The sequence below is a fragment of the Aedes albopictus genome, chromosome 1 (assembly GCF_035046485.1).
Source record: "Aedes albopictus strain Foshan chromosome 1, AalbF5, whole genome shotgun sequence".
Lineage (NCBI taxonomy): Eukaryota > Metazoa > Arthropoda > Insecta > Diptera > Culicidae > Aedes > Aedes albopictus.
Genome location: NC_085136.1, coordinates 331,951,075 through 331,975,470, shown reverse-complemented (window position 1 = coordinate 331,975,470; position 24,396 = coordinate 331,951,075). Strand labels below are relative to the sequence as shown.

At 39.0% G+C, this 24,396-nt stretch overlaps 1 protein-coding gene across 1 annotated transcript in view; it reads right to left on the bottom strand.

Moving 5' to 3' along the window:
- The window catches only part of LOC109404189 (collagen alpha chain CG42342), a 226,265-nt gene that overhangs the window by 42,647 nt on the left and 159,222 nt on the right, over positions 1-24,396 (bottom strand). Inside the window, exons 5-8 of the mRNA XM_062842238.1 lie at positions 23,505-23,691; positions 23,285-23,445; positions 23,006-23,215; positions 22,613-22,675 (exon numbers count right to left, since the gene is read on the bottom strand). Coding sequence (XP_062698222.1) covers positions 22,613-22,675; positions 23,006-23,215; positions 23,285-23,445; positions 23,505-23,691 — 621 coding nt within the window. The remainder of the gene's footprint in view (positions 1-22,612; positions 22,676-23,005; positions 23,216-23,284; positions 23,446-23,504; positions 23,692-24,396) is intronic.

The window sequence follows — 24,396 nt, the reverse complement described above, 5'->3', positions numbered from 1 at the left end:
CTCCTGAAGAACTTCTCGGAGGAACTCCTGAAGGAATTCTCTGAGGAACTCCTGGAGAAATTTTCGGAGAAGCTCCTGGAGGAATTCTCGGAGGAACTCCGGGAGGAATTTCTGGGGAACTCCTAGAGGGATTCCCGGAGGAACTCCTGGTGGAAATCCCAGAGGAACTCATGGAAGAATTCTCGGAGGAAGTCCCAGAGTAATTCTCGGAGGAACTCCTGAAGAAATTGTTGGAGTCTGGAGAAATTCTCAGAGGAACTCCTGGAGGAACTCTTTAAAGAACTCCTGAAGGAATTATCGGAGGAACTCCTGGAGAAATTTTCGGAGAAACTCCTGGAGGAATTCTCAGAAGAATTCTTGGTGGAATTCCCGGAAGAACTCCAGGAGGAATTCTCGGAGGAACTTCTGAAAGAATTCTTGGAGGAACTCCTGGAGAATTTTTTGGAGGAACTCCTGGAGGAATTCTCTGTTGAACGCCTTATGGAATTCTCGAAGGAACTCCTGAAGAAACTCCTGGTGGAATTCCCGGAGGAACTCCTGATGGAATTCCCGGAGGAACTCCTAGAGAAATTTTCGGAGGAACTCCTGGTGGAATTCCCGGAGGAACTCCTGGAGAAATTATCGGCAGAACTCCTGGAAGAATTCTCGGAGGAACTCCTACAGAAATTTTCGGAGGAACTCCTGGTGGAATTCCCGCAGGAATTCCTGATGGAATTCCCGGAGGAACTCCTGGTGGAATTCCCGGAGGAGCTCCTGGTGGAATTCCCGGAGGAACTCCTGAAAGAATTCTCGAATGAACTCCTGGAGGAATTCTCAGAGGAACTCTTGAAGGAATTCAGGAAGAAGATTCTGGAGGAATTTCCGAGGAACTCCTTGAGGAATTCCGAGAGGAACTCCTGAAGGAATTCTCAGAGTAACTCCTTGAAGAATGGCCGGAGGAACTCCTATTTGAATTCTCAGAGAAATTCATAGCGGAATTCTCAGAGTTACTCCTAGAAAAATTCCTGGAGGAACTCCTGGCGTGATTCCCGGAGGAACTCCTGGAGGAAGTCTCGGGGGAACTCCTGGGCGAATTTCCGAGGAACCACAAGTGGAATTCCCAGAGCTACTCCTATAAGAATTCTCGGAGGAACTCCTGGCGGTATTCCCGCACGAACTCCTGGAGGAACTCTCGAATAAACTCCTGGAGGAATTTTCAGAGGAAATCCTGGAGGAATTCTCGGAGGAATTCCTAAGGGGAGTTCTTGAAGGAATGCCTAGAGGAATTGTTGGAGGAACTTCTGGAGGGATTCTTGAAGCAATTTCCGAGTAACTACTAGCGGAATTTCCAGAGGAACTGCTAACGGAATTCAAAGAGTAACACCTAGAGAGTGAATTCCTAGAGGAATTCCTTTAGGAACTTTCCCAGAGGAACTCTCGGACCCAAGTACACTGGAACCTCTTTTTATGCACATGGCTGGGACTGCATAAATTAAAAATGTGCATAAATTTAAAAAGGCATAAAAAGAGGGAAATTTATGCATAAATTAAGTTTGGGCTTTAATTAGAGAATCTAGTTCGCGTGAACAGGTGTTGCTCCTGGGCAGTTGAGGTGGGGTTAAGGGGGTTTCCAGAAAGTTCGCAGAGAGTCGAAAAAGGGGGTTCCAAGGGGCTTCAGGGGCGATTTAAGGGGTTGCTTCGGAGGATTTAAGGAGCCTTTTAAGAATGTTCTGTCAAGATTTGTTGGTGTTTTCATGGGATTACGGGGAATTCTTGGGTATTTCAATAGTATTCAGTGGGTTTCAGGGGCGTTCCAAGGGGCTTTAGGGGCAATTCAAGGGATCTCAGGAACCTTTAAAGGGCGTTGAAAGAGGTTTGAGGGGCGTTTTAAGGTATTTCAGAGTCTGCTCTGAAACTTCCTGAAATGCCTCAAAAATCCTCCTTAAACCCCCCGGGGCCCCATGTAACGCACCTGAGAGGCTTCGAAACTCCTGAGAACTCCTCCGTAACGCTTTCGTAACGCCTCTGAATCCCCCAAAAATGCTCTGAAACGTCTTGAAATGCCTCCAAAATACCCCTAAACCCCCTCAGACCCCATGTAACGCACCTGAGAAGCACCGAACCCCCCGAAAACTTTTCCGTAACGCTTCCGTAACGCCTCTGAATCTCACCGTAGAGGCTCCTGAAATGCTCCAAAATCCCCCTTAAACCCCCTCGGAACCCATGTAACGCACCTGAGAGGCTCCAAAGCCCACCAAAACTCCTCGTAACGCTTAAGTAACGCCTCTGTATCCCACCGAAAATGCTCTAAAACGTCTTTAAATGCCCCCAAAATCCCACTTAAACCCCTTCGGACCCCATGTAACGCACCTGAGAGGCTCCGATGTCTACGAAAACTCCTCGTAACGCTTAAGTAACGCCTCTGCATCCCGCCGACAATGCTCTGAAACGTCTTCCGTAACGCCTCTGAATCACGCCGAAAATAGTCTGAAACATCCTGAAATGCCTCAAAAATCCTCCTAAACCAAAACCCCTAAAACGCATCCATAGCGCCTCTCAAGCCAGCCTAAAATGCTCTGTTACTTCCTGAAATGACTCCGAAACCCCCTTAAGACCCACTCGGACCCCATGTAACCCCATGCACGTGAGACCTTCGGAAACACCCAAAAACGAACCTGTAACCTTCCTTTGCTCTCCTCTGTAAACACCCCTTAACCGCCGTTGCAATAGTTCTCGTCATTATTAAATATTCTTATGCACAATATTGATTCTGAGTAGCTTTCCCTCTTTTTATGCAGGGCATAAAAAAAGGTGCATAAATTAAAAATGCATAAAAATAACATGCATAAAAAGAGGTTTTAGTGTAACACACTTGTCACGGAAGAGTCACGGCGGCGCAGGTTTATGTTGCGCAGAAGTCACTGTGACTTACATCTAGCAAGTAATTACTTATTTGCTAGAAGTAAGTTACAGTGACTTCTGCGCAACATAAACCTGTGCCGCCGTGACTTTTCTGTGACAAGTGTGTTACTTGGGGAGGAACTCCTGGAGGAATTCTCGGAGGAACTCCTGAAGGAATTTTCGGAGGAACTGTTGGAGAAATTTTCGGAGGAACTCTTGGTGGAATTCCCGGAGAAACTACTAAAGGAATTCTTGGAGGAATTCCTGGAGGAAGTCTCGGAGGAACTCCTGAAGGAATTCTTGGAGGAACTCCTGAGGAAATTTTCGAAGAAACTCCTGGAGGAATTATCGGAAGAAATCCTGGAGGAATTCTCGAAGGAACTCTTGAAGGAATTCTCGGAGGTACTCCTGGAAAAACTTCGGAGGAATTCCTGGTGGAAGTCCCGGAGGAACTCCTGTTGGAATTCACGGAGGAACTCCTGTTGGAATTCACGGAGGAACTCCTGTTGGAATTCCCGGAAGAACTCCTGGAGGAATTATCGGAGGAACTCCTGAAGGAATTCTCGGAGGAAATTCTGGAGGAATTCCGAGAGGAACTCCTGAAGGATTTCCGAGAGGAACTCCTGAAGGAATTCCGAGTGGAACTCCTGAAGGAATTCTCAGAGTAACTCCTAGAAGAATTCCCGGAGGAGCTCTTAGAGAAATTTTCGGAGGAACTCCTGGTGGAATTCCCGGAGGAAATCCTGGTGGAATTAACGGAGGAACTCCTGGTGGAGAACTCCTAGCGGAATTCTCAGAGTTACTCCTAGAAGAATTTCTGGAGGAACTCCTGGCGTGATTCCCGGAGGAACTCTTGGAAGGAATTCTTGAAGGAAATGACGTAGCTTTTTAGGGGGAGGCGGGAGTCTGGGATAGTGTGACGAGTCCGGAAATTAGGAAATCCTAGGAGGAATTCTGGGAGGAATCCTGATGGAACTCCTGGAGGAATTCGTGGTGGAACCCCTAGAGGAATTGAAGAAGAAACTTCTGTAGTTATTTCCGGAGCAACTCCTGAAGGAATTCGGAAGTCCTGGAGGAATTCTCGGAGGAACTCCTATAGAAACATATCGGGAAGTAGTTGAGAACAAACAGGTTCTTTTGGGAGAATTCTCAAAGGTACTATGGATGAAATTCTCGAACACATTGCATTTTTTTTAGAAAAATGTTTCTCTTTGATTCCACCAAGAACTCCCAGAGAAATACCTACAGGATATCGCAGTGGAACTTCTAAAGGAATTTACTTCGAAGCTTACTAAGTAGGAGTACACAGAGGAACGTTCAGAAATATACCCAAAGTAACTCTTAGAGAAATCCGCAGGGCATTCTAAAGAAGTTGTCGATGGAGCTCCCAGAAGGATTGCCGGTAGAACTCTCAGGGGAATTCATTACAAAATGTCTGTTTTAGTTGCAAGTCAAACATTTGGAATTTTCCGAAAAAAATTCCTGGAGGAATCCTCTGAGAACTTTTTGAGAAAATTCCTTCCTTTCAAAAATTATTAACACATTCAGTTTTTTTAGAGCCACTAGTTTTTTCTTGTATCTCGAGAACACTATCATATTCCCGGAACTTCCAGTTTTCTCCAGAACCCCTGGACTCTTTCCGTAACCGTGACCTATCTCCAGAAATCGCCGAATTGATGAAATGCCGAACTTTGATAAAACTTGCACAACTTTCGGAAAAAATCGTCAAGTTTAAGATTCCAGCGATATGGATACCTGGTTCACATGGTTCCACTGTTATTCCGGAGTGTCTTGGTGTACCAAATTGGCCACATACTCTACACAACGTAAACCTCACGATCCCGATAAGGCAGAAGAATGCTGTCTTCTGCCAATTAAGTTTGCAGGCTAAGAACTACTGAACAATGGCAACCTTGGTTCGATGTTCGTCCGCTAGGCGGCGGTGTCGGAGTCAATAATGTTGAAACCCATATATATCAGACACCTTATGAGATGGAATGATGGCGTCTTCGGCAAAGTTGTTCAACCAGCAAAAAACAGTCTGACAATCTGGTCTTTGGCTTGGGATTTATCCGCCAGGTGGCATCTAGTGTCAAATATTCAAACACGGACCCCGCGTAACGAACCTGAAACTCTCGAAAACGCCTCCATATAGCATATGAAACCTGCTGAAAATGACCATGAGATCCCCTAAACGCCCCTGAGCCTCCCTGGAATTCCCCCAATACCCCTTAAAACCACTTGAAGCCTCATCATAGGATGCTAAAACTCCATTAAACGCCTCTGAGACCCCAGCGTCTCCTTTGAAATGCCCTTGAGATCTCCTGGCACCCAGCTGAAACCCCTTTGAGACCCCCTAGAACGCCCCAGCAATGTCCATTTGCTCTTGCCTATAAATACCTCCTAGCCACCGTTTTTACCGTTAATATTAAATTTCCTCTATAGTGGTTCTGAGTATCTCTGTCATTTTTCATGCAGCAGATCTTAAAAAAGATGCAGTGGTATGCACAGAAAAAAAATATATAAATAAAATTCAGCGAGAAATCATGCACATAAAGGGAATGCTAGAGTTAGTGCACTTTTAAATGAGATATAATGTAAAATTACATAACCATTGTGTAAATTTCCGTCAACCATCGCGTAAACCATCATGGACACCAACCGGTTACGCAACTATTAGCGGAAATTTATTGCACAGTTCCCACTAAATCGAACTGCACAGTATGAAAGTGTGACGGTTGAAAAGTGTGACGATAAGTGCAACCGCGCTTTCTGACAGCATTTTGACGTCGAGAAATGTCACAAATAAGCACGTGGTGTGTGTTTCGCCTGATTCTTTCTCGATTTTGTTTTGATTCTCATCCATCTGACAACCCGCGCATTTGGCTTTCTTTCTTTTTTCTCACCCAGAGTCATGACCGGGTGGCCAGTTATACAGGTTTATGCATTTCTCTTGTAGAAAAAGATCATAAAATGTGTAATTTATAAAATTGATATCGGCAACCGTGCTGGAGCACAAAAATAGTGTAATAGATGAAGTGCATCAAAAATCCATCTTTCAAAGCAACCAGCAATACACAATCGCAACGTAATGTTACATGATATCTCATGTAAATATGCACTTACTCAAGCATGGCCTTTATGTGCATGATTTTTCGCTGAGTTTTACATGAATATGTTTTTCTGTGTATGAAACAAATTTTGTTATAGTTTTGTTATAGATACACAGATCGAAAAAATAGTGTAAATATCTGTGACAAAATCCCATATCTGTCCCATTTGCATAGGAAATCCAGCAAATATGGGATCGATATGCGATTCTTGGCAGTGTTGCATCATGACACTTAGTTATCACATGACATACAATACAAATTTACACGATATATCATGTAAACCATCATAGCTGGAAGTTTACATGACCAAAATGATGTTTACATGACGTGTAATCTTCATTATTTTTATCTGTGTAATAACATAGAAGATTCCCTACCAAAATTCTATTACCTGAAGGTTGTCAAGTAGAGACTGTTCTTGTCCAAAAAAGACTTTGCATGTTATTTTCTTTCCCTACCCTGCCCATGTCAGACACATTTTGAAATGCTCTGATAGAGACGAAAACCAGACCACCATTTCTCTCAGTGTTTCCTCGAGCATCATCAAGCAAGAGGTTCTGCTTCTTGGACCGAATCACACAAAAGAGATCAATTGAAAATCAAATTAAATTCAATCTTTCCACTCCCACGTGGAATCCCTACATTATTGTTATTTTCGTTCGTTCGTTTGTTCCCACCGTAGCCCACCTTCCATTTCCGTCAAGTATCTTCCTCCAAGACGCATAGTGCCTTCTCTCCACTCCACATGCAACCATTCGGGTGCATGTTGCCATTTACATCAGAAACGTATTCTCCACAGATCCCTATCATCATCAGCGACTGCGACGACGACGACAATGATTTCTGACTAGAACATGCACAGAGTAACAACAACAACAATCGAACCGTTCCCCACGTACCTGGGTAGGTACCTACCTACTCGAACGTAATGTAGGTGAGGAAAAATAATAAAAGTTCACTTCTCTGCTTCCGCGTGATTTATTCCCAACCAGCACGGCACGCCGCGCCACGCCGGGAAATCGAAATCAAATCAACGCCTGCTGCTGTTGCAGTTCGCAAGAAGCCAGAGTCAGCCAAAGACGGTGGCGGCGGCTGTGGAGTATGGATTGTGGTGTTGCCCCGGCAACCAACCAACCATTCAAATCGAGTAGGTACTCCTATGTTATAGGCACTTCACAGCTATGCATGCTTTGATCGAGCTCTCGAGCCTGGAAAAGAAACATGGATTTATTCTAAGGTGCGGTTGGGCCGCTTCTCCTCACGCCAAAAAGGTGGGATTGTGGCCATAAATTTTTGAAAACGCTTTTTTTACACGGTTCGGTGCACTCTGATTTATGAATGGGCGCACGGCTGCTACTACAGATGCCGATTTCCGGAGTTCCGGAAGGCACTCCTACTTGGATGAAAGTGGTTTGGGAATAGTAGCAAATTTCTGTAATGTAGATATGCTTTATGGGCCCATACAGCTGAAGCGGTAAATACACGTGTATTCATCATGACCATACGTTCGATTCCCAATCAGGCCAGGAACTTTTGGTATACCTACATATCACTACATATCACCGTGATTTGTTTTCATCCGATTTTTGAGATCTTTGGAGGAATCACATAATAAATTTTGAAAAGGAATCCCGATTTTTTCATAGGACATTTGTTATTACCCAGACGGTTCACACGAGGCATATGTGGAAGCAAAGCCCCGGAAACATTTCCGAATAAAGCTAAATCAGCTAAACTTTTTGTTAGGATCCGGGAGGAAAACTTTGCAGAATTTCTTAGCAATTTCCTGGAGGAAGCCTTGGTGGAAATTTTAGAGGAATTCCTCTCCGAAGGTATCTTCTAGTATTCTTTTGAATAATTCTTGAAGATTTTCGAGAAAAAAAAACTAAATCATTACAGCAATTTTCAGAGGAGTACACACTGTAACCTCTTTTTTTTTTGTTTTTATTAATGTGTATTTTAACTTAAATGCTGATTCTACACTCACTGTAACCTCTTTTTATGACATGGGCTGGAGGTACATGAATTAAAAAAAGGCATGAGAAGAGAGAACTTTAAATTATGTCACGGCTTCGATGATGGAACTTAGTTCCCGAGAGCAGGTCTTGCACCTGGGCATTCTAGTTGAGGCCAAGGGCGTTTCCAGGAAGTTTTCAGAGAACCCAAAAGAAGAGGACTCCAAAGAAATTGACAAGCGTTCCAGGGTTTCAGGAGCCTTTAAGGACGTTCGGACAGAGTCCCCCTGAAGTGCTCTTGAGACTCCCTGGAGCCGCCCTGAAACCCCATGAGACTAATTGAAACGCCCCTGTGATCCTCAGGTGCCCCTGAATACCCCTTAAATGCTCCTGGAACCTCCAAGTACCTCCCAGAAACCCCTCTGGAACTCCTTGAAACCCCATGAGACTCATTGAGGCCCACCTGGAGCCTCCTAAGATCTCCTGAAATGACCCTGAACCCCTCTAAAACTTCATGAACTCCATGAAACCCCCATTAAACGCCCTTGAGATCTTCTGGTACCCCCGTGAAATTCATTGTAGCACCGTTGAGACCCCCTGAAATTACCCTGATACTACTAGTACTAGTACTTTGAAGCGTCTCTGAGACCTCTAGGAACCCCCAATCCCACATGGAGTCACCTGTAATCCCCAGAGTCCTCTAATTGATAGATTGATTTATCTTTATTATAGATTTTTCTTTTTATCTGTATTATCGAGATTTTTTACCCTGGGCTAGTTCATCTCTGGCAGAATTATTATGGATGCTTTCAGCTCAAACCTCTCCGAAAGCCCCTTATATTATGAAATATAACTTAAAATTGAAGAAATTCCTGCAAGAATACCTGGAATTAAAAAAAAATTGTCAAATTCCTGGAGAAATTGCAGCAGAAATTGAGGAATTCTCTGTGAATTGAAAAAAAAAGAACTCCTGGACGAATCCTCAATGGAAGTCATTGACATCTAAGCAGCTTTCAGAGAAGTTCGTGAGGGTTTCTTTGAGTAGCCCTTCATGGAGCAATTATCTTAAAAATAGCGAGACATATCTAGAAGAACACTTTTTGAGGAATCTCCGAAAGAATTTTGAGAAACTCCGTGATGAAATTCCTAGTGTAATTTTGAGTTTCGAGTTCTGAGAGCGATTCCTTATAAAAATTACCTAAACAAATAGTGTTGGATATTTCTCGAAGAATTTCTAGAAAACTTACACTCAGGGTGATTCCTGGATTCCGCATGTTCTTAAAAAAGTTCTGATGAAAACTCGAAAGAATCCCTAGAGAAATGTGCGAAGGAAAACCTAGATATTGCATCGGTGGAACTTGTAGCAAAATTCTTGGTGGTACAAATTTCAGGAAAAAAAATCGGATGTTTTCCCTAATGAATTTTTAGAAGTTATTCTAAATAAATTTTCGGTGAAATTCCTTTTGAAATTCGCTGAGAATAATTGAAAAAAGTTTCTACAGGAATTCTTAGAGATATTCTCGTCGAATGACTCGCAGTCACAGTACTTTCAAAAAAATCCTTGGTGGATGAAGAAATCATGGGATATTCTTATAGACGTTTTAAGGGACATTTTCTGAAAAAAAAACTTCACAAGTACAGGGGGTGGCCAAAATGTTTGGGATAGGCAACTTTTTTTTCTCCCACAAAAAAAAATCAACATGCTGTAACTTTTCATAAAGTGCATCAAAAATTCTCAAATTTTGACTGTTTATCAACCTGTTATATGTGCATCATTGGTACAAATTTGGGCTCGATTGAACAATTTTTCGCGAAGTTAGAACCGTTCGGGTAAAACACTATTTTTTAAACAACTCATTTTTGAGCTGTCATATCTCGGAGACCAGTGAACCGAATTGAATGAATTTTTTAACGTTTATCAACAATATATTGATACTTTATACAACGCTATAAAATGTAATATTTTTTCACGGTGAATTAAGTTATACCGGGTTGAAATTTTTACCCATATAGAGGAAAATAACTCAAATTTACAATATCACACAAAAATTACTAAATGTGTTCTTCCTTTATTCGAAATAGGCTCTAATATATCTGATTAAAGATAACTTGAGAACAGAAGTGGAAAATCTTTGGACATCAATACTAAAATTTATTGACATTGGCGTAAAAAAAAAAAATACATTTTTTCGATAGAAATCCAAAAAGTGTCAATCCATGATAACTTTTTTAAGCGTTCTAAAAGTATCTATGTTTTAATAGTTTGTGAAGCATTTGTATACTGTTAGTGTACGTTTAAAATTTCATTCAATTCGGTTCACTGGTTGCCGAGATATGACAGCTCAAAAATGAGTTGTCTAAAAAATAGTGTTTTGCCCGCATGGTTCTAACTTTGCGAAAGATTAATCAATTGAGCCCAAATTTGTACCAATGATGCACATATAATAGGTTGACAAACACTCAAAATTTGAGATTTTTTGATGCACTCTATGAAAAGTTTAAGCATGTTGAACTTTTTTATGTGAGAAAAAAAAGTTGCCTATCCCAAACATTTTGGCCATCCCCTGTATTTCTAGACGATTCGTTTTGAAGAAATTCATTGTGAAATCTTAGAAGAGATTCGTGGAATATTTGGATGAACTCTTGGAATTATTCCGGCGGCAATCTTTGAACGAAAATTAGTAAAAGTGAATTTCTTAAAGACATTCCTGAGGCAAAACCTGACCTAATTGGTGAAAATGGATGTTAGACAAAGTTCGTGTATGAAATTTTTGACAAAACTCATGAAAAATACGAAGAAATTTCTGGCGTAACGTCCGAAAAAAAGCAAAGGAAATGAGTGAAAGAAGCCATAAAGATTTTTTTTAAGGAATCACAATTAAAAAAAAATGTCTTAAGGAAATTTAAAATATTTCCTTCGAGTTATTTGTGTAATGAAACGCCCGGAGAATTTCTAATAAAACTCATAAGTAATACTTAAAAAGTCTTGCATCATTGAATAAGAAAATTAAAGAATATTTCACGGAGGAAATACCGAAGAAGCACCTTGTAAATTTGTGAGAAATTTTCTAGACTAAGCCCTCGAGAATATTGCAGATGAACTGCTGAGGTCCGCTCACGAGGATGGCCTCAGTAGTATTCTTTGTAGAACTTCTTGAAGATGTCCTATAATAAAGAAAGAAATCATAGGAGCAATTTTTAGAAGAGTGTCGGAACATATTTAATGAAAAAAATCAAGAAATATCCTAGAATTGTTGAAGAAATGTTGGATGAATCCTTTAAATAATTAAAAAAAAAAAAATAATCCTGAAAAGTGTCTAGTAGAAACATTAACAGAAATTGAGAATGTAGGAAATCAAGAGAAAAGCTCTATGGAAGTAATGGACGTCGGATGAGATCTCCAGAAAATTCCAGATAATTTCGTTGAGGAGCCCATCCTAGAGAAATCCTCTTTGGAATCCCAAACGGTATCGTTGGAGAAATACCTGAAAAATTAGAGAATACACTTTTTGGGAAATCTTTGATGTGATTTTGAGAAATTCTTTGGATAATCTACTGGTAAAATTTTCAAAAATTTCGAATTTATTAAACTATTATCAATGAAATTTCTGAAAAATTGTGAATTTCTACAAAAAAAAAAAAACTTACAAGTACTCGGAATGATTCCTGGATTCCTATTGCTCTTGAAGAAATTTCTGGAGAATACTCGGCAGGGTTCATGGAGAAATGTACGTATAAAAATCTCGATGCAGCATCAGAGGAACTCTTGGCGGATTTTTGAGTGGAACAAATTTCAGGAAAAAGACAAATATATTTTTCGGAAATTTTTTTAAAAGAAATTCAAGGAAAGTTCTCAGTGAAATTCTTAAAAATACTGAAGCAAGTTTTTGAAAAACCCTCTGAGTGTTTTTTTTTGCAGAAACTATTGGGAGAACTATTGAAGAATTACACGATGGCACCCTCGGAGAAATTTCAGAAAATGGTTTTGATGGAATTATTGACGGAATTATCAGATTGATTTAACAACGAACTCATGAACAAATTTCATGTTTTCATTTGATCTTTTGACCAATGAATTTTAAAAGAAACCTCTTGGAGAAATTCTATAAAAACTAAAAAATAAAATAAAATAAAATATGAAGTCTCAAGTAACACTCTTTGATAACCAATTAGTCTTAAAGAGGTTTTCAAACCCGTCTTAAAACCTTATAACTTTTGTTTTGCTTCTATTATGACTCTCAGAACTTCTTATAGTCTATTTGACTAAAAAATGTTACTTGGGGTTCCTACAGCGGGTCCTCGATTAAAATTTAAAAAAGGAAAATAATTAAAATAGAGCAACATCAGATTTTTTTTAAATTTCCAAGGTAATTCCTGAGATAGTTAGTAAGGGTAATTCTTGAAAAGATTCCTGTAGGAATGGTTGGAGAAAACTCTGGAGGAATCAAGGCTGAGAAATCTGAACTAATCCTCGGAGGAGTTTCTAGAAAATTCCGGGAGGAATCCGTGTAGCAATTTTCAAAATATTTATTGGTTATTCCATAACATGGGAATTTTTTGAGGGTTCCTCTGAAAAATTTATTTACACTCTTAATCCCCGAAGCAATTCCCAAACAAAAAAAAATCAGCAAAGGAATTTCTGATTTTTTCCCTTGTGTATTTTTGGAATAATTGAAGAACAAATTGCTAGAGAAATTATCAAAAAACAAAAAATAATAATAAAAATAGAAAATGTTGGAGAAATGGATATGGATATTTGGAAGATTTGTTCCAGTAATACTTGTTAAAAAAACCTTGGATTAATCTTTGCAGGAAGTTCTTGCTTAACTTATCTTACAATAAAAGTGGGAGAGGGTTTGTAATCCATACATATAACAAACAGTTTCTGCTTGTCTGTCTGTCTGCCTGACCCTTATGGATTCGGATACTACTGGAACGATTGGCCTGAAAATTTGCATGCAGGGGACTTTTGGGACGGGGATGATTCTTGACATGGTGTGAGAGTCCTTTCCCCTCAAGAAAAGGATGCTCCCACACATTAGGCTTTGGATCGTCAGGCAGGCATTCAGAATTTTATCAATAATTTCATCAAGATTTTTTTTCAAAAAAATTCTTCAGGTTCATGGAACTTCCAGAGAAATTCTAAGAAAAAAAATCTGGAGCTATTTTTGAATAAATTTTCCAAATGATTTCTCGAAAAAATGTTGTAGAATTTTTTAAAGATAGAGCTGAACAGGTTTTCAAAAAAAAATTGTAACAACAAAATACGATGAAATCTTCGAAGAAAATCTAGAATAAATTTTCCCAGGAAAAACAAATTGAATACAGCTTTGGTGGAACCTTCGAAAGAACTCTTGGGGCAAAGCCTAATAAAAATATCGAGTGAGTGTCTGGATTTTTTTTAGAACTTTTGGATATATAGTTGGAAAGTTTTTGAGAAAGTATTTGGAGAAAGATAAACTATCGAATGAACTCCTGCAGAAGTTCTCAGAAATAAAATCAGCATGAATTCTAGGAGAAAATACTGTAGAAATGCTCGGAGAAAAGCTTGCAGTGAATCTGAGAGTTTTATTTTAAGAATAGCTAGACAAATTTCAAGAGAAATACTCTCAGAGAAATTCCAAGGCAAAAATTCTTTAGATATTATTGAATAAATTTCCAAATGATTTCTCGAAAAAATGTTGTTGAATCTTTTGAAGACACACTTGAACAAATTTTTAAAGATTTGTTTGTAACAAAAAAATTAGAAGAAATCTTCGGAGAAAATCTAGAATATTTTTTTTTGTTTTTATTAATGTGTATTTTAACTTATACCTAATTCTACACTTAAATCTAGAATAAATGTTCTCAGGAAAAAAAATTGAATACAGTTTTGCTGTAACCTTCGAAAGAACTCTTGGGGCAATGCCTAAAAAAATCGGGTGAGTGCCTGGGAAAATTTTTGAGAGTATTTGGCAAGTTGGAAAGCTTTCGAGAGAGTATTTGGAGAACTTTTTGGAGAAATGCGTGAAGTTAGTAATTACCAGAACAAATAAAAAAATACTTGTTATTTGGACAAATTTCTAAAGTTACATCCAAAGAAAATTCTATCGAAATCGCTAATGATTTTTAGGAAGAATTCCAATATAAACTATCGAATGTATTCCTGCAGAAGTTCTCAGAAAAAAAGTCAGCATGAATTCTAGGAAAAAATACTGTAGAAATGCTCGGAGAAAAGCTTGGAGTGAATCTGAAAGTTTTATTTTAAGAATAGCCAGACGAATTTCAACAGAAATACTCGGTAGTATTTTATTAGCGAAATTCCTGAAAACAAATATGAAAGAAATTTCTAAGTTCCTAAGTCATACTCTTAGAATTGCCTTGAATATTCCTAGAAAGATTTTTTTAGAAGGATTTACAAAATATGTAAGTACACATCGGTATTATCGGAGTGGTTCTTGAGACTCTTCTGAAGGACCCTATAAGGCTGACACAAATTGCAGAGTTGCACAGAAAATTCCTTAACAAATCCGATGAGTTTATAGATTTTGCCAAATTGTTTGGGTATTTCTTCGTCAAATACATTTATTATTTATTGTCCTCCCCCTTAGCGAGCCAACGAGTATTTTGACAAAAGAAGAAAATAAGTTTTGTTCCGGCCTAATGGAATCCTTGGAGGTATTCCTGAACAACAAAAAAACTCGGATGAGCTCCTGGATTCATTTTTAGAAAACTACCAGGGTTTCTCAAGAAAAATTCATAAGGTAGTCTCAAGGGTGTTACAGAACGAATGTCCAGAGAATTTCTAGAGGGATGCTGAATTGAATACCTGAAGGTAAACTTTTAAATTCTTCGTTTACAGCTATGTAATGAGTTTTAGAGCAGATTGCATACTGTGACAACTGTTTTGCTCCTTCTTGTTAAGAATTTTTATAGGAATCCTCATAGAAATGATTGAAAATCGAAATCTGTTGTAGAATTTCTAAAGAAATGCCTTAATTGAAGTCCCGAAGAAATCCTTGGAATACTGAATGAGTCCCTGGAGATATTTCCGAAGAAATGAAAATATTTTTGGAGAAATTTCAGAAGAAATTTCTGGCAGAGCTTCTAAATAGATATTTGAAGGAATAGCGAAAAAAAAGCTGAAGGAATTTACAAATAAATCTCTGGCCGATTTCTTGCAGGAATCTCTGTGGGAATTAGTGAAACAATTTCTTGAAGTATATCTGGAGGAAGGGGCATCGCCTGAAGAACCCAAAGGAGTAATTTCCAAAGATATTCATGTTCATATTCATTGGCATTCCTGAATGAATTTCTCCATAAATCATAAAAAGAAGTCGTGCTGTAATCTCCGGAGGAATCATTGAAGAAATTGCAGGAGACATTATGTCGGGAATTGCCAATGAAATCCAATGTCTGTTTCAAGAATCTCTGAATTCTTTTTCGGGAATATCCGATTCAGGAATCCTCCTGAAGAACCCCTGGAAGAGTTTCTGCAGAAACTGTTATGGGAATGTCCAAAAGAATCTTTGGGAAAACCTCTAAAAAATTATGGAATTCCTTAAGTTACTTTTAAGGAAATCCCTGGAGGATTTTCTAAGTACACCCATAGAGGCTTTTCTGAAGAAATTCATTGAATACACTCTTAAGGAATCTTTGGAGAGCTTGGTGACGAAATTCTTAGAGAAATATCTAAAGCAGAAAATCCCAAAAGTTCATATTATTGAAATATTTTATGAAGAAACTCCTACAGTTATTTTAAAAAGAACCCGTAGGAGATTTTGGAAAAAAAATATCCCAGGAAGATTTTCTAAAGTTTTTCTTGACGACACTTCGAAACAAACTTAGGGAAGATTTCATAAACGATTCCTCGAAGAAGTTTTTGGAGGAATTTCAGAGCAATCGCTGAAGGGATTTTTAAAGGAATCTCTTGTGGTTTTTATAAAAAAAAGGAGCCTCTTTGAATGCCTCCTGAAGCGCCCCTGAGATAACCTGGAGCCTCCCTTCCAAAAACATCATGAGAACAACTGAAATTCTCCAGAGATATCCAGGTACAACCTCAGATATCTCTGGAACACTCTTGGAAACACTTGACACCCCTTTAGGCACCTCTGATGCCCCCCTGGAACCCCCTGAGACCCCATTTTATGCCCTCTGAAACTCCCCTGGTACGACCTGAACCCCACGGGACCCCCTTGAAACGCCCTTGAGATCTCCTGGTACTCCCCTGAATCCCCGCGCTGATGAGACCCGCTGAGATCTCCTAGTATTTCTGAGACCCCATGAAACGCTTGGATAAATGTACGACTCGTGCTGTAAAAATCTTCATTTTGCAACTCGTTGCACATATAATAATTCATGTTTACTTTGTTGGTTTCTGAATGGTGCATTAATTAAAATTGAATAACAATAATTATAAGGTTATAACCTGCATAAAAAGGTTATTGGAAAACAAAAATCCAAAAGATAACTTAGAAGAAGAGAAATTCCTGGAACAATCCTTGGTGAAATTTCTAATAAAATATAATCAAATGAGTCGTGGAAAAACTGCAGCTGAAATTGAAGGAATCTTCAATGGAAGTCATGGACATCTAAGTAGTTGTGTGAGAAAATCCTGAAGATTTCCTTGAGTTGCCATTCCTGGAGAAATGGTCTTAAAAATTTGGATAAGGATCATCTCAGATTTACATGAAAGAATCAATTAACACACTATTTGGGGAAACTTCGAAGGAATTTTGAGAAATTTCCGATGAAAGTTTTAGTTTTGATTTTCTGAAGCGATTCCTTATTTAAATTTTATAAAATTATTGGCGCAAATGAATATAGACAATTATTGGCGTAAATGAATATAGACAATAGTACATGCAAAGATTTTTGAATAAATCATTGGAGGAATTATTGAATATATTTCCAATGATGAAGGTTACATCGAAATCACAAGCAAAATTCTAGAAGAAAAATTCCAAGAGAAATATTTAGAAGAATCATCAGAGCTATCCATTATTAAACCCATTTTCGTGGCAAGCCTCGATGGAAAACATGGCGAAATCCCTAGAGAAATTATCGGTGTTCTTGGAGATATTTTCAAATAATTTTCCTCGAGATTTCTTGAAATATCTTGTAGCAACCATTGGATACAGTTTTCTGAGAAGAATAGCTATTCCTCTGCTCGAAGTTATTTTTAGAGGAATCATCAGAGAAAAAACATAGATTAAAATAACAAAAGCCCCAGCATACTTAAAATGAAATACAAAAAAGTTTTTGGAAAAACATTCGAAGAAAATCATAAAGAAATGCATGATGTTAGAAATCAACAGAGCAACTTAAAAATAATTGTTGATCAAATTTTTGCAGTAACATCCGAAGGAAACTCTTAGTAAAAAAAAATTATCGAAATACCAGCTATTGATTTTAAAAAGGAATTGCTAGATGAATAATTTAAATTTTAATTATTGAACATGAACGGAAACTTAAAAAAAAACTAAAAAGACATTTTCACCAATTATGGAAAATCAAACCAACACAGTAACGCGTTTTATTCGAGTTCATCTAGACAGCATGGCACTCACCACACACCATGATCTCTGTAACAATTACAGTAACTTCCTATGAAATCTCTGGAGGAAGTTCTAAAAATATCTCTCGTGAAATTTCAGGAGGAATTTCCGAATTTTCTCAGGAAGAAATTACGGTAGAACCTCTGAACAACATTTTAAAGAAATATTTGAACCGTCGCGACGTAATCTGTGGACAAATTTTCAAAAGAATCTCCACATGAGTTCTCGAAAGAATCCTTTTAGAAATTTAGAACAAATCTTGGAAAAAAAATAGCGAAGGTATCTCTGAATCAACTTTCCAAGAAATCTTTGGGCAAGTTTTTGAAGGAATTTCTAACGACGTGGAGAATTGGGAAGATGTCAGCTCAAATCCCCTCAAAACAACGTTTTGTTCGTAATTTTCCATTTCAATTTGGCCACATTTTGATAAATTCATGACTATGAATTTCAGAAACAAAGAAATGTTTCGGGAAATTCTAGGGGGAATCTGAGGGGCAATTCTCAAAAAAAAAAAAAATAAAAAATAAAAAATCAAGGAGTAATGCATGAAAAAAACCTATGGGGAAAATTTGTTGGGAATCTCCAGAATTATTCTCTCAGAAATCTCTGAATTTGTTGCCGGATGAATTTCTGGAAATTCGAAAAGATAATGTTTTTGAGAAATTTATGAAGTAATTTGCCAAGGAATATTTTTTTTATGGAATTCTTAAAGGAATTACTAAAAACTTCTCTGGAGATATCAACGAAGGAATTTGTAGGAAAATCCCCAAAGTATTCATGGCCGATTTTTTCAAATAATTTCAGGAGAAAATTCCGAAAGAATCTCCGTGGGAACAGTTAAACTCTTCAATTAATCTGTGGACGATTTTTTGGAATCTCTGTAGAAATTCCTGTTGCAAGCACTGGAAGAATTCTCAAAGTTATCTGAAGTGATTATCTAGAGAATTTCTGAAGGAAACTCCAAAAGTAGAAGAATCCACGAGATATCTCAAAAAGAAAATCCGAAATTTTTTAATGGAATATTTGAAAGAATCTCTTAAATAATCCCTGGAGTAATGAACAAAGTAATTTTTGAAATGTTCTCCAGTGGACATCCCAAAATAACTTATTGAGGAATTTATGGAGCAAATCCTAGAGGAATTTCCAATACAGTAAGAATCGACGACGGAATTTCAGTAGACAACAAATACTATGAAATATTCTTGAAGAAATATGTGAAAAAATGTCTCAAATTAATCTCTGGAGTCATTTCCGAAAGAAATTCTGGAGGCATAAATATACGTATCTCTGGAGTTATTGTCTCAGAAATCTGTAGACACATTCTCTGAGGATTTCTGGACCACTGAACAAAGAATGTTATTTGTAAAGTCTAGTAGAAATCCGTGGAGAAATTATAAAAATAAATTTTTTGAGCAAAAAAAAAAGAAAAAAAAAACACAGGAGGCAGGACTAAAGAAACCCCAGGACAAATTTCTGAAAGAATCTCTGGATGAATTCCCAGAAAACTCCTAAAGCAAATCCCAAAAGGAGCTCGGACAAAGTTTTCAAAAGAATATCTGAAGAATTTTGTGGTTAATTATCCAAAGGAATTTGTGAATAAACTTTCGAAATAGTCTCGGGAGAAATCGTCGAAAAAATCTCCAAAGGATCACGTAAGGAATCTCCGAAGGCAACGAAGCAATCTGTGGGAAAAATCTTAAAGGAAGCTGTGGATAAATTACCAAAGAATGCTATGTAACAATTTACGAAGAAACCTGCAGGTAAATTTCTGAAGAAATTTGTAGGGGAATTATTTAAGGAATTTTTGAAAAAAATGAACAAATATGTGGACCATTTTTCTAGGAAACCTCTCCCAAACCAACTCCGGAGGATTTTTCTTTTTAAGAATTATCATACAAATCTGTGAAGGATTTCCCGAGAAAATCTGTGGAGAATTTCGAGAGGATGGGTATTATGAAATATGGCGAAAAAATATTTTTTTAAATAATTTTCCAGCTTGAAACAGATGTCAAAGAAGGTTTATTTTGACCGAAATCTTTACTGAACTCTGTAACATTTGTTCCATCAAAAACGGATCTAGAACATATGTCCATCTGGCAACAAAGCGCTGTACCGAAACAACTTTTAAAGAAGATTTATTAAAAAGTAATGCATTTTCCAAACCGATCGGAAGCCCAACAAAAACAGCATGTGGCGGTAAACTTTCGCAATCTGCGAGCGCTCGTTTTCGTCGCATTATCACCGCCTCCTATGTGTATATGTGACAGCTAGTTGGTCCAATGTCATTTTCCCAACCGATAAAAGACCACACATGGCCAACTTCGATGGGTATGTGTTCCGAAAACTTCGACGAAATCGATGAGATTCATTCCATAAATTTGGGGTTGGGTAAACTTTGGGCAATCAACTGCGGGAGCTTTGCGCCGGAAATGGAGTATCGCAGTTGATTGACCAAACTACCATAAACCGTACGTTCGGCACCGTAGATGAGACGGAGAAATTCTGACAGATTCGACAGATGCCACTCATATTGGATGGGGTCGATGCCACCGCTGCTGCTGCTGCTACTGCTTCAGGGTATAGGCCAATTGGTTTCAATTTGCTCAATTAATATAAATGCGATTTGGACGGTCGGTAGTCCACGGGAACAGTTCCGTGCTTTTTTTTCGAGAAGGGATTGAAATCGATGAGGAGATACACCCGATCAAAAAATGTGTATGAAAACTATAGTATACGTTATCATTTTCTAATTATCCATGGTGCTTAGGAGTTAATGATAGAATGTAATAGGATAACAGTAGGATATGAATAATTGTCCTAGTAAAATGCTAATTAAGGCAAGAAAAGCTTTCGTGAAACGATTCAGGATACAATCACCATATCAGTAATGTTACGTTTGAAGTTGTAATTCAAAATAATTCTATTGTTTCAAATCCCCCATTCCTTTATTTATATAGGTTCATTATTTAAAAAAAACAATCTACCGTATGGTAACCATTCACTAACCATCAACCTTATAATACAAACCATTCCATGTATCGTTATCAAAGATTCGGGCTGCTCGTCCACTGGGCAGCCGCCGGCAGTTTGTGTTAGTTGGTGAAGGAGGTTAGTTTGGGGGAAACGAAGTGAAAGCCAACAAGCTAGAGTGATCGAAGCATGCTATGAGTGTAACGAGTGGGTGCCAGTGTTGGTAAAAACTCAAAATCTCAAATCTCATGGTTGAGTTGTTTCGCGCGCGATTCTTGACTCACTAAACTCTCCGCCGAAAAAATCATGCATGAGTTGACTCGTGATTTCACTCATTGCTTTATTTCTTGGTACTCTTAATAATTACATCGAAATTTTGAGGATTATATGATAGAACAAAAACATATCTAGCGTACAACAACATTGAATGCCGTTCAAATTGATTTGTGTTCGTTTTACAAGCGAACGAGTTTTCGACGCTTGGCTCGTGAGAGCGAGATGTTGCATGAAAATCTCGCGCATGAGAAAATGAATTAGAATCGCGCGCGAATTCGCTCACGTAGGAGCGGTTCATGAGTGTGCTTTGAGTGAGATTTTACCATCACTGGTGGGTGCATGTGTGACTGTTGTCATGACAACCAGAGCAAGGGGATGCTGATGGATGTTTCTTTTTTGGTCCAATTATTGTCCATGGATTGCTGCGATTAGCTTTTTCGTTTCTCAATCGGTTTTGTTTTTATTTGTTGACTCTGGTTCACCTTGCTTCATCTTCTATATGAGACTCTTTACAATATTTAACAAACTTTTTTCGTTTCTCTCCGTCTGTCTCTGTCTGTCATCTCTGCGTGGATGGGCGGTTGTTGATGGATTATTTTCATGATAATAGAATGGTTGGTTGGGCTTGTTGTTGTGCACAAATCAAATGCTGACGGATATTTGTCTAGTTTTTTTTTCTTTTTGTTGTATGAGGGATGGTTGTTGAGAGGTTATGTGATGTGAGAAAGAGATATTCGCGTTGGCTTTCGGTCATTCCTTTACTGAGGAGCTTTGAAAGTAAGAACAACTTACACGAACACGATAGAGCTTAGTTTGCCTTTAGTAGTAGTTGGTAGGTAAGGGAGTTATGATAGTTTGTTGGTTTGTTTTTCGTTTAGAGATATGTTGGTTTGTGTTGTGTGATGAATTTATAAAATTTGTTTTGCCTATCCTAGATGGGGTTCCCGAGAAGTAGAAGAAGAACGGAAATGGTTTCAAAATGCAGGTTTCAAAAGTACGGACGCAAACCAATGGAAAGTATACAGAGTATTCACATTTGTTTTTATTTTTTTAGATTTGCCTTATTTAACACCTAGCTGTCAGATTTATTCCGTTAATAATTTTTGGTGTTTTATCTAGATTTCGAAAATTTGTTTGAAGCGAAAAAAGACACTGAAACAAGAGGAAGTATCAATGACTAACAACAATCGTTTGTAGTTTTTTCCTTCTGAGTTTTTACATCGCACTTTTCTATGTTTTTCTCTGTGTGTCACTCCCCTTTCCTCTTTCCGTTGATTTCTTATAAACACTTATAAAAATATGCTTTTGTGTACCTTAGTCCTCGTCCCTTTCTTACACTAGTAATACGATCATCTTCTATTCGTCTCTCTGCTTCTCAATTCTCGAATACTTGATCAGAGTCTTAGTTGTCATGTAACTTTGTGGTGTTGGACGAGTGTCAAAAAGTCACCTTTGCCCTTAAGGATCCAAAACAAACACAATTTCCCGAAAAATAATACTCAACTAACATCGAATCTCGTTTTGATTTTTTTTCGGTAAGACCCTTTTCCATGGTTAACTTGGATTAGTGTTGACAGTCGAACGAATACTTCAACTCATATGATCAAATCATAGCAAAAACATCGAATCACGTTACCCTTGACATTAGTATTCCCACACCTGGTGCGAGAAAGAGACACAGCGTTGTGAGTAAGCGTTTCCGTTCAAGTGGGAAGCATAGTTGGAGAAAACGAGAGAGAAAAAACGGGTTAGAGCTGTCATTTCACGTTGCTTCGTCGATATTTTAGTGAAGCACTCTAGTTCACCCTCTAGTTGAAAATCACCGAAAGCTACGGATCGTTAGTTAATTCAGGTGAGAGAAGTTCGAAAACGTTTGACTTACCGGATGGCCTGCTTTGCCTACTGGACCGACTGGACCCGAATCGCCTCGCATTCCCATTGGACCCTGACAAGAGCGGAAGAATAATATAGAAAACATCTGTCAGAGCCGGTTTCAGAATGTCGGATTCGATTTCGATTCGATTTCGATTCGATTTTGATTCGATTTCGATTCGATTTTGATTCGATTTCGATTCGATTTCGATTCGATTTCGATTCGATTTCGATTCGATTTCGATTCGATTTCGATTCGATTTCGATTCGATTTCGATTCGATTTCGATTCGATTTCGATTCGATTTCGATTCGATTTCGATTCGATTTCGATTCGATTTCGATTCGATTTCGATTCAATTTCGATTCGATTTCGATTCGATTTCGATACCTCTTTAACTTACCGGCAGTCCCATCGGTCCGTACTCTCCCTTCTGACCCTTTTCGCCTCGATCGCCCTTCTTCCCGTCGTACCCCCGAGGTCCTGGCTGTCCTGGATGACCAATTGGACCTGGAGCTCCGGGAGGACCCGGTGGACCATAGACCATTTCCCCTCGATAGGGTTCATCGGCCATACCTTCGTGGTCCTGCCGCCTTCGCATTTTCCTAAACTTCTGGGAAACGTTGAAAAAGATCAGTTTGATTTCGGTAAGGTCTTCTGAAGACTGCTAGAAGATACTTACGCCATCCCCTCGATCGCCTTTGTCACCTTTGACCCCTGGGTAGCCGGGAGGACCGGGAAGTCCTGGTGGTCCCATAAGTCCCGGTGGACCGATGTCACCCGGGTCACCCTTCTCTCCCGGTGGACCTTGGTAACCTGGAAGACCTGGGGGTCCTTCGATGCCTGTCGATTTGAACGAACTGTCAGTTCTAGCAAGTTCTTGTGAAGTCACGACTTCTTACCTGGTTCTCCGGGCATTCCGTCCAGCCCCCGTGGTCCCAGCGAACCGGGTGCACCGACTTCACCGGAGTCTCCCTTGTGTCCGGGAAGGCCGTCTCGTCCGGGCAGACCTGGAGGCCCAGGTGGACCCGGAGGGCCTCGGAACTGTGCTAACGTCGCTTCGTCGTAGTCGTCATCCTTGTTGGGACCCTTTTGCGAGGGAAGGGCAGGGTGAAAGAAAAACACAATAAATTAATCAATACAGTGCGGTTGAATAAATCATGGAGCGTAGTCGAGCAAGAACGGAACCGTGGGCAGGAATCACGCCAGCAAAAAAGCTCATTCCGCCCATGGAGCAATATTGAAATGGATGATTTAATATGGCAATAAAAGCCACGCATGAGTAGGGATGTCGTGAAAAATTCGATTGTTGATAGACCGTTGAAAAACCGTGAAGCCTAGTTTAATAATCGATCATATGTCAAAAAATATTCGAATAATTTGGATAATCCATTAACGAACTCTAATCGACTAAAAGTGGTCGACAAACATAATTTATAATTTACACACATTTTCGCCTACTTTGCAGCGCCTGTCAGATTTTTTTTGTGCATTTTTTTGCAGATTTCGAAAAACTCTTCCGCAAAAAGTAGGCTGGCTGGCGGCGCGCATCAGTGTTGCCATTCATCGAATGGAGGCAGGGAGAGTCGTGTCCGGGGCACGCGCTTCCCACTAGATCATTTGCAACTAACGAGAAGTGCCAGCCACGGACAGATGGATGACTTTCTGTCTACTGGGAGTGCTGAGAGAGGGGAGGAGGTGCCCGTGTAAACACATGGCGAATTTATTGCAAAAATAACTTCAGCATGTTGTTCGCTCGCCTACTGGGTCGGTCAGTCTGTCTGGATGGCGTCG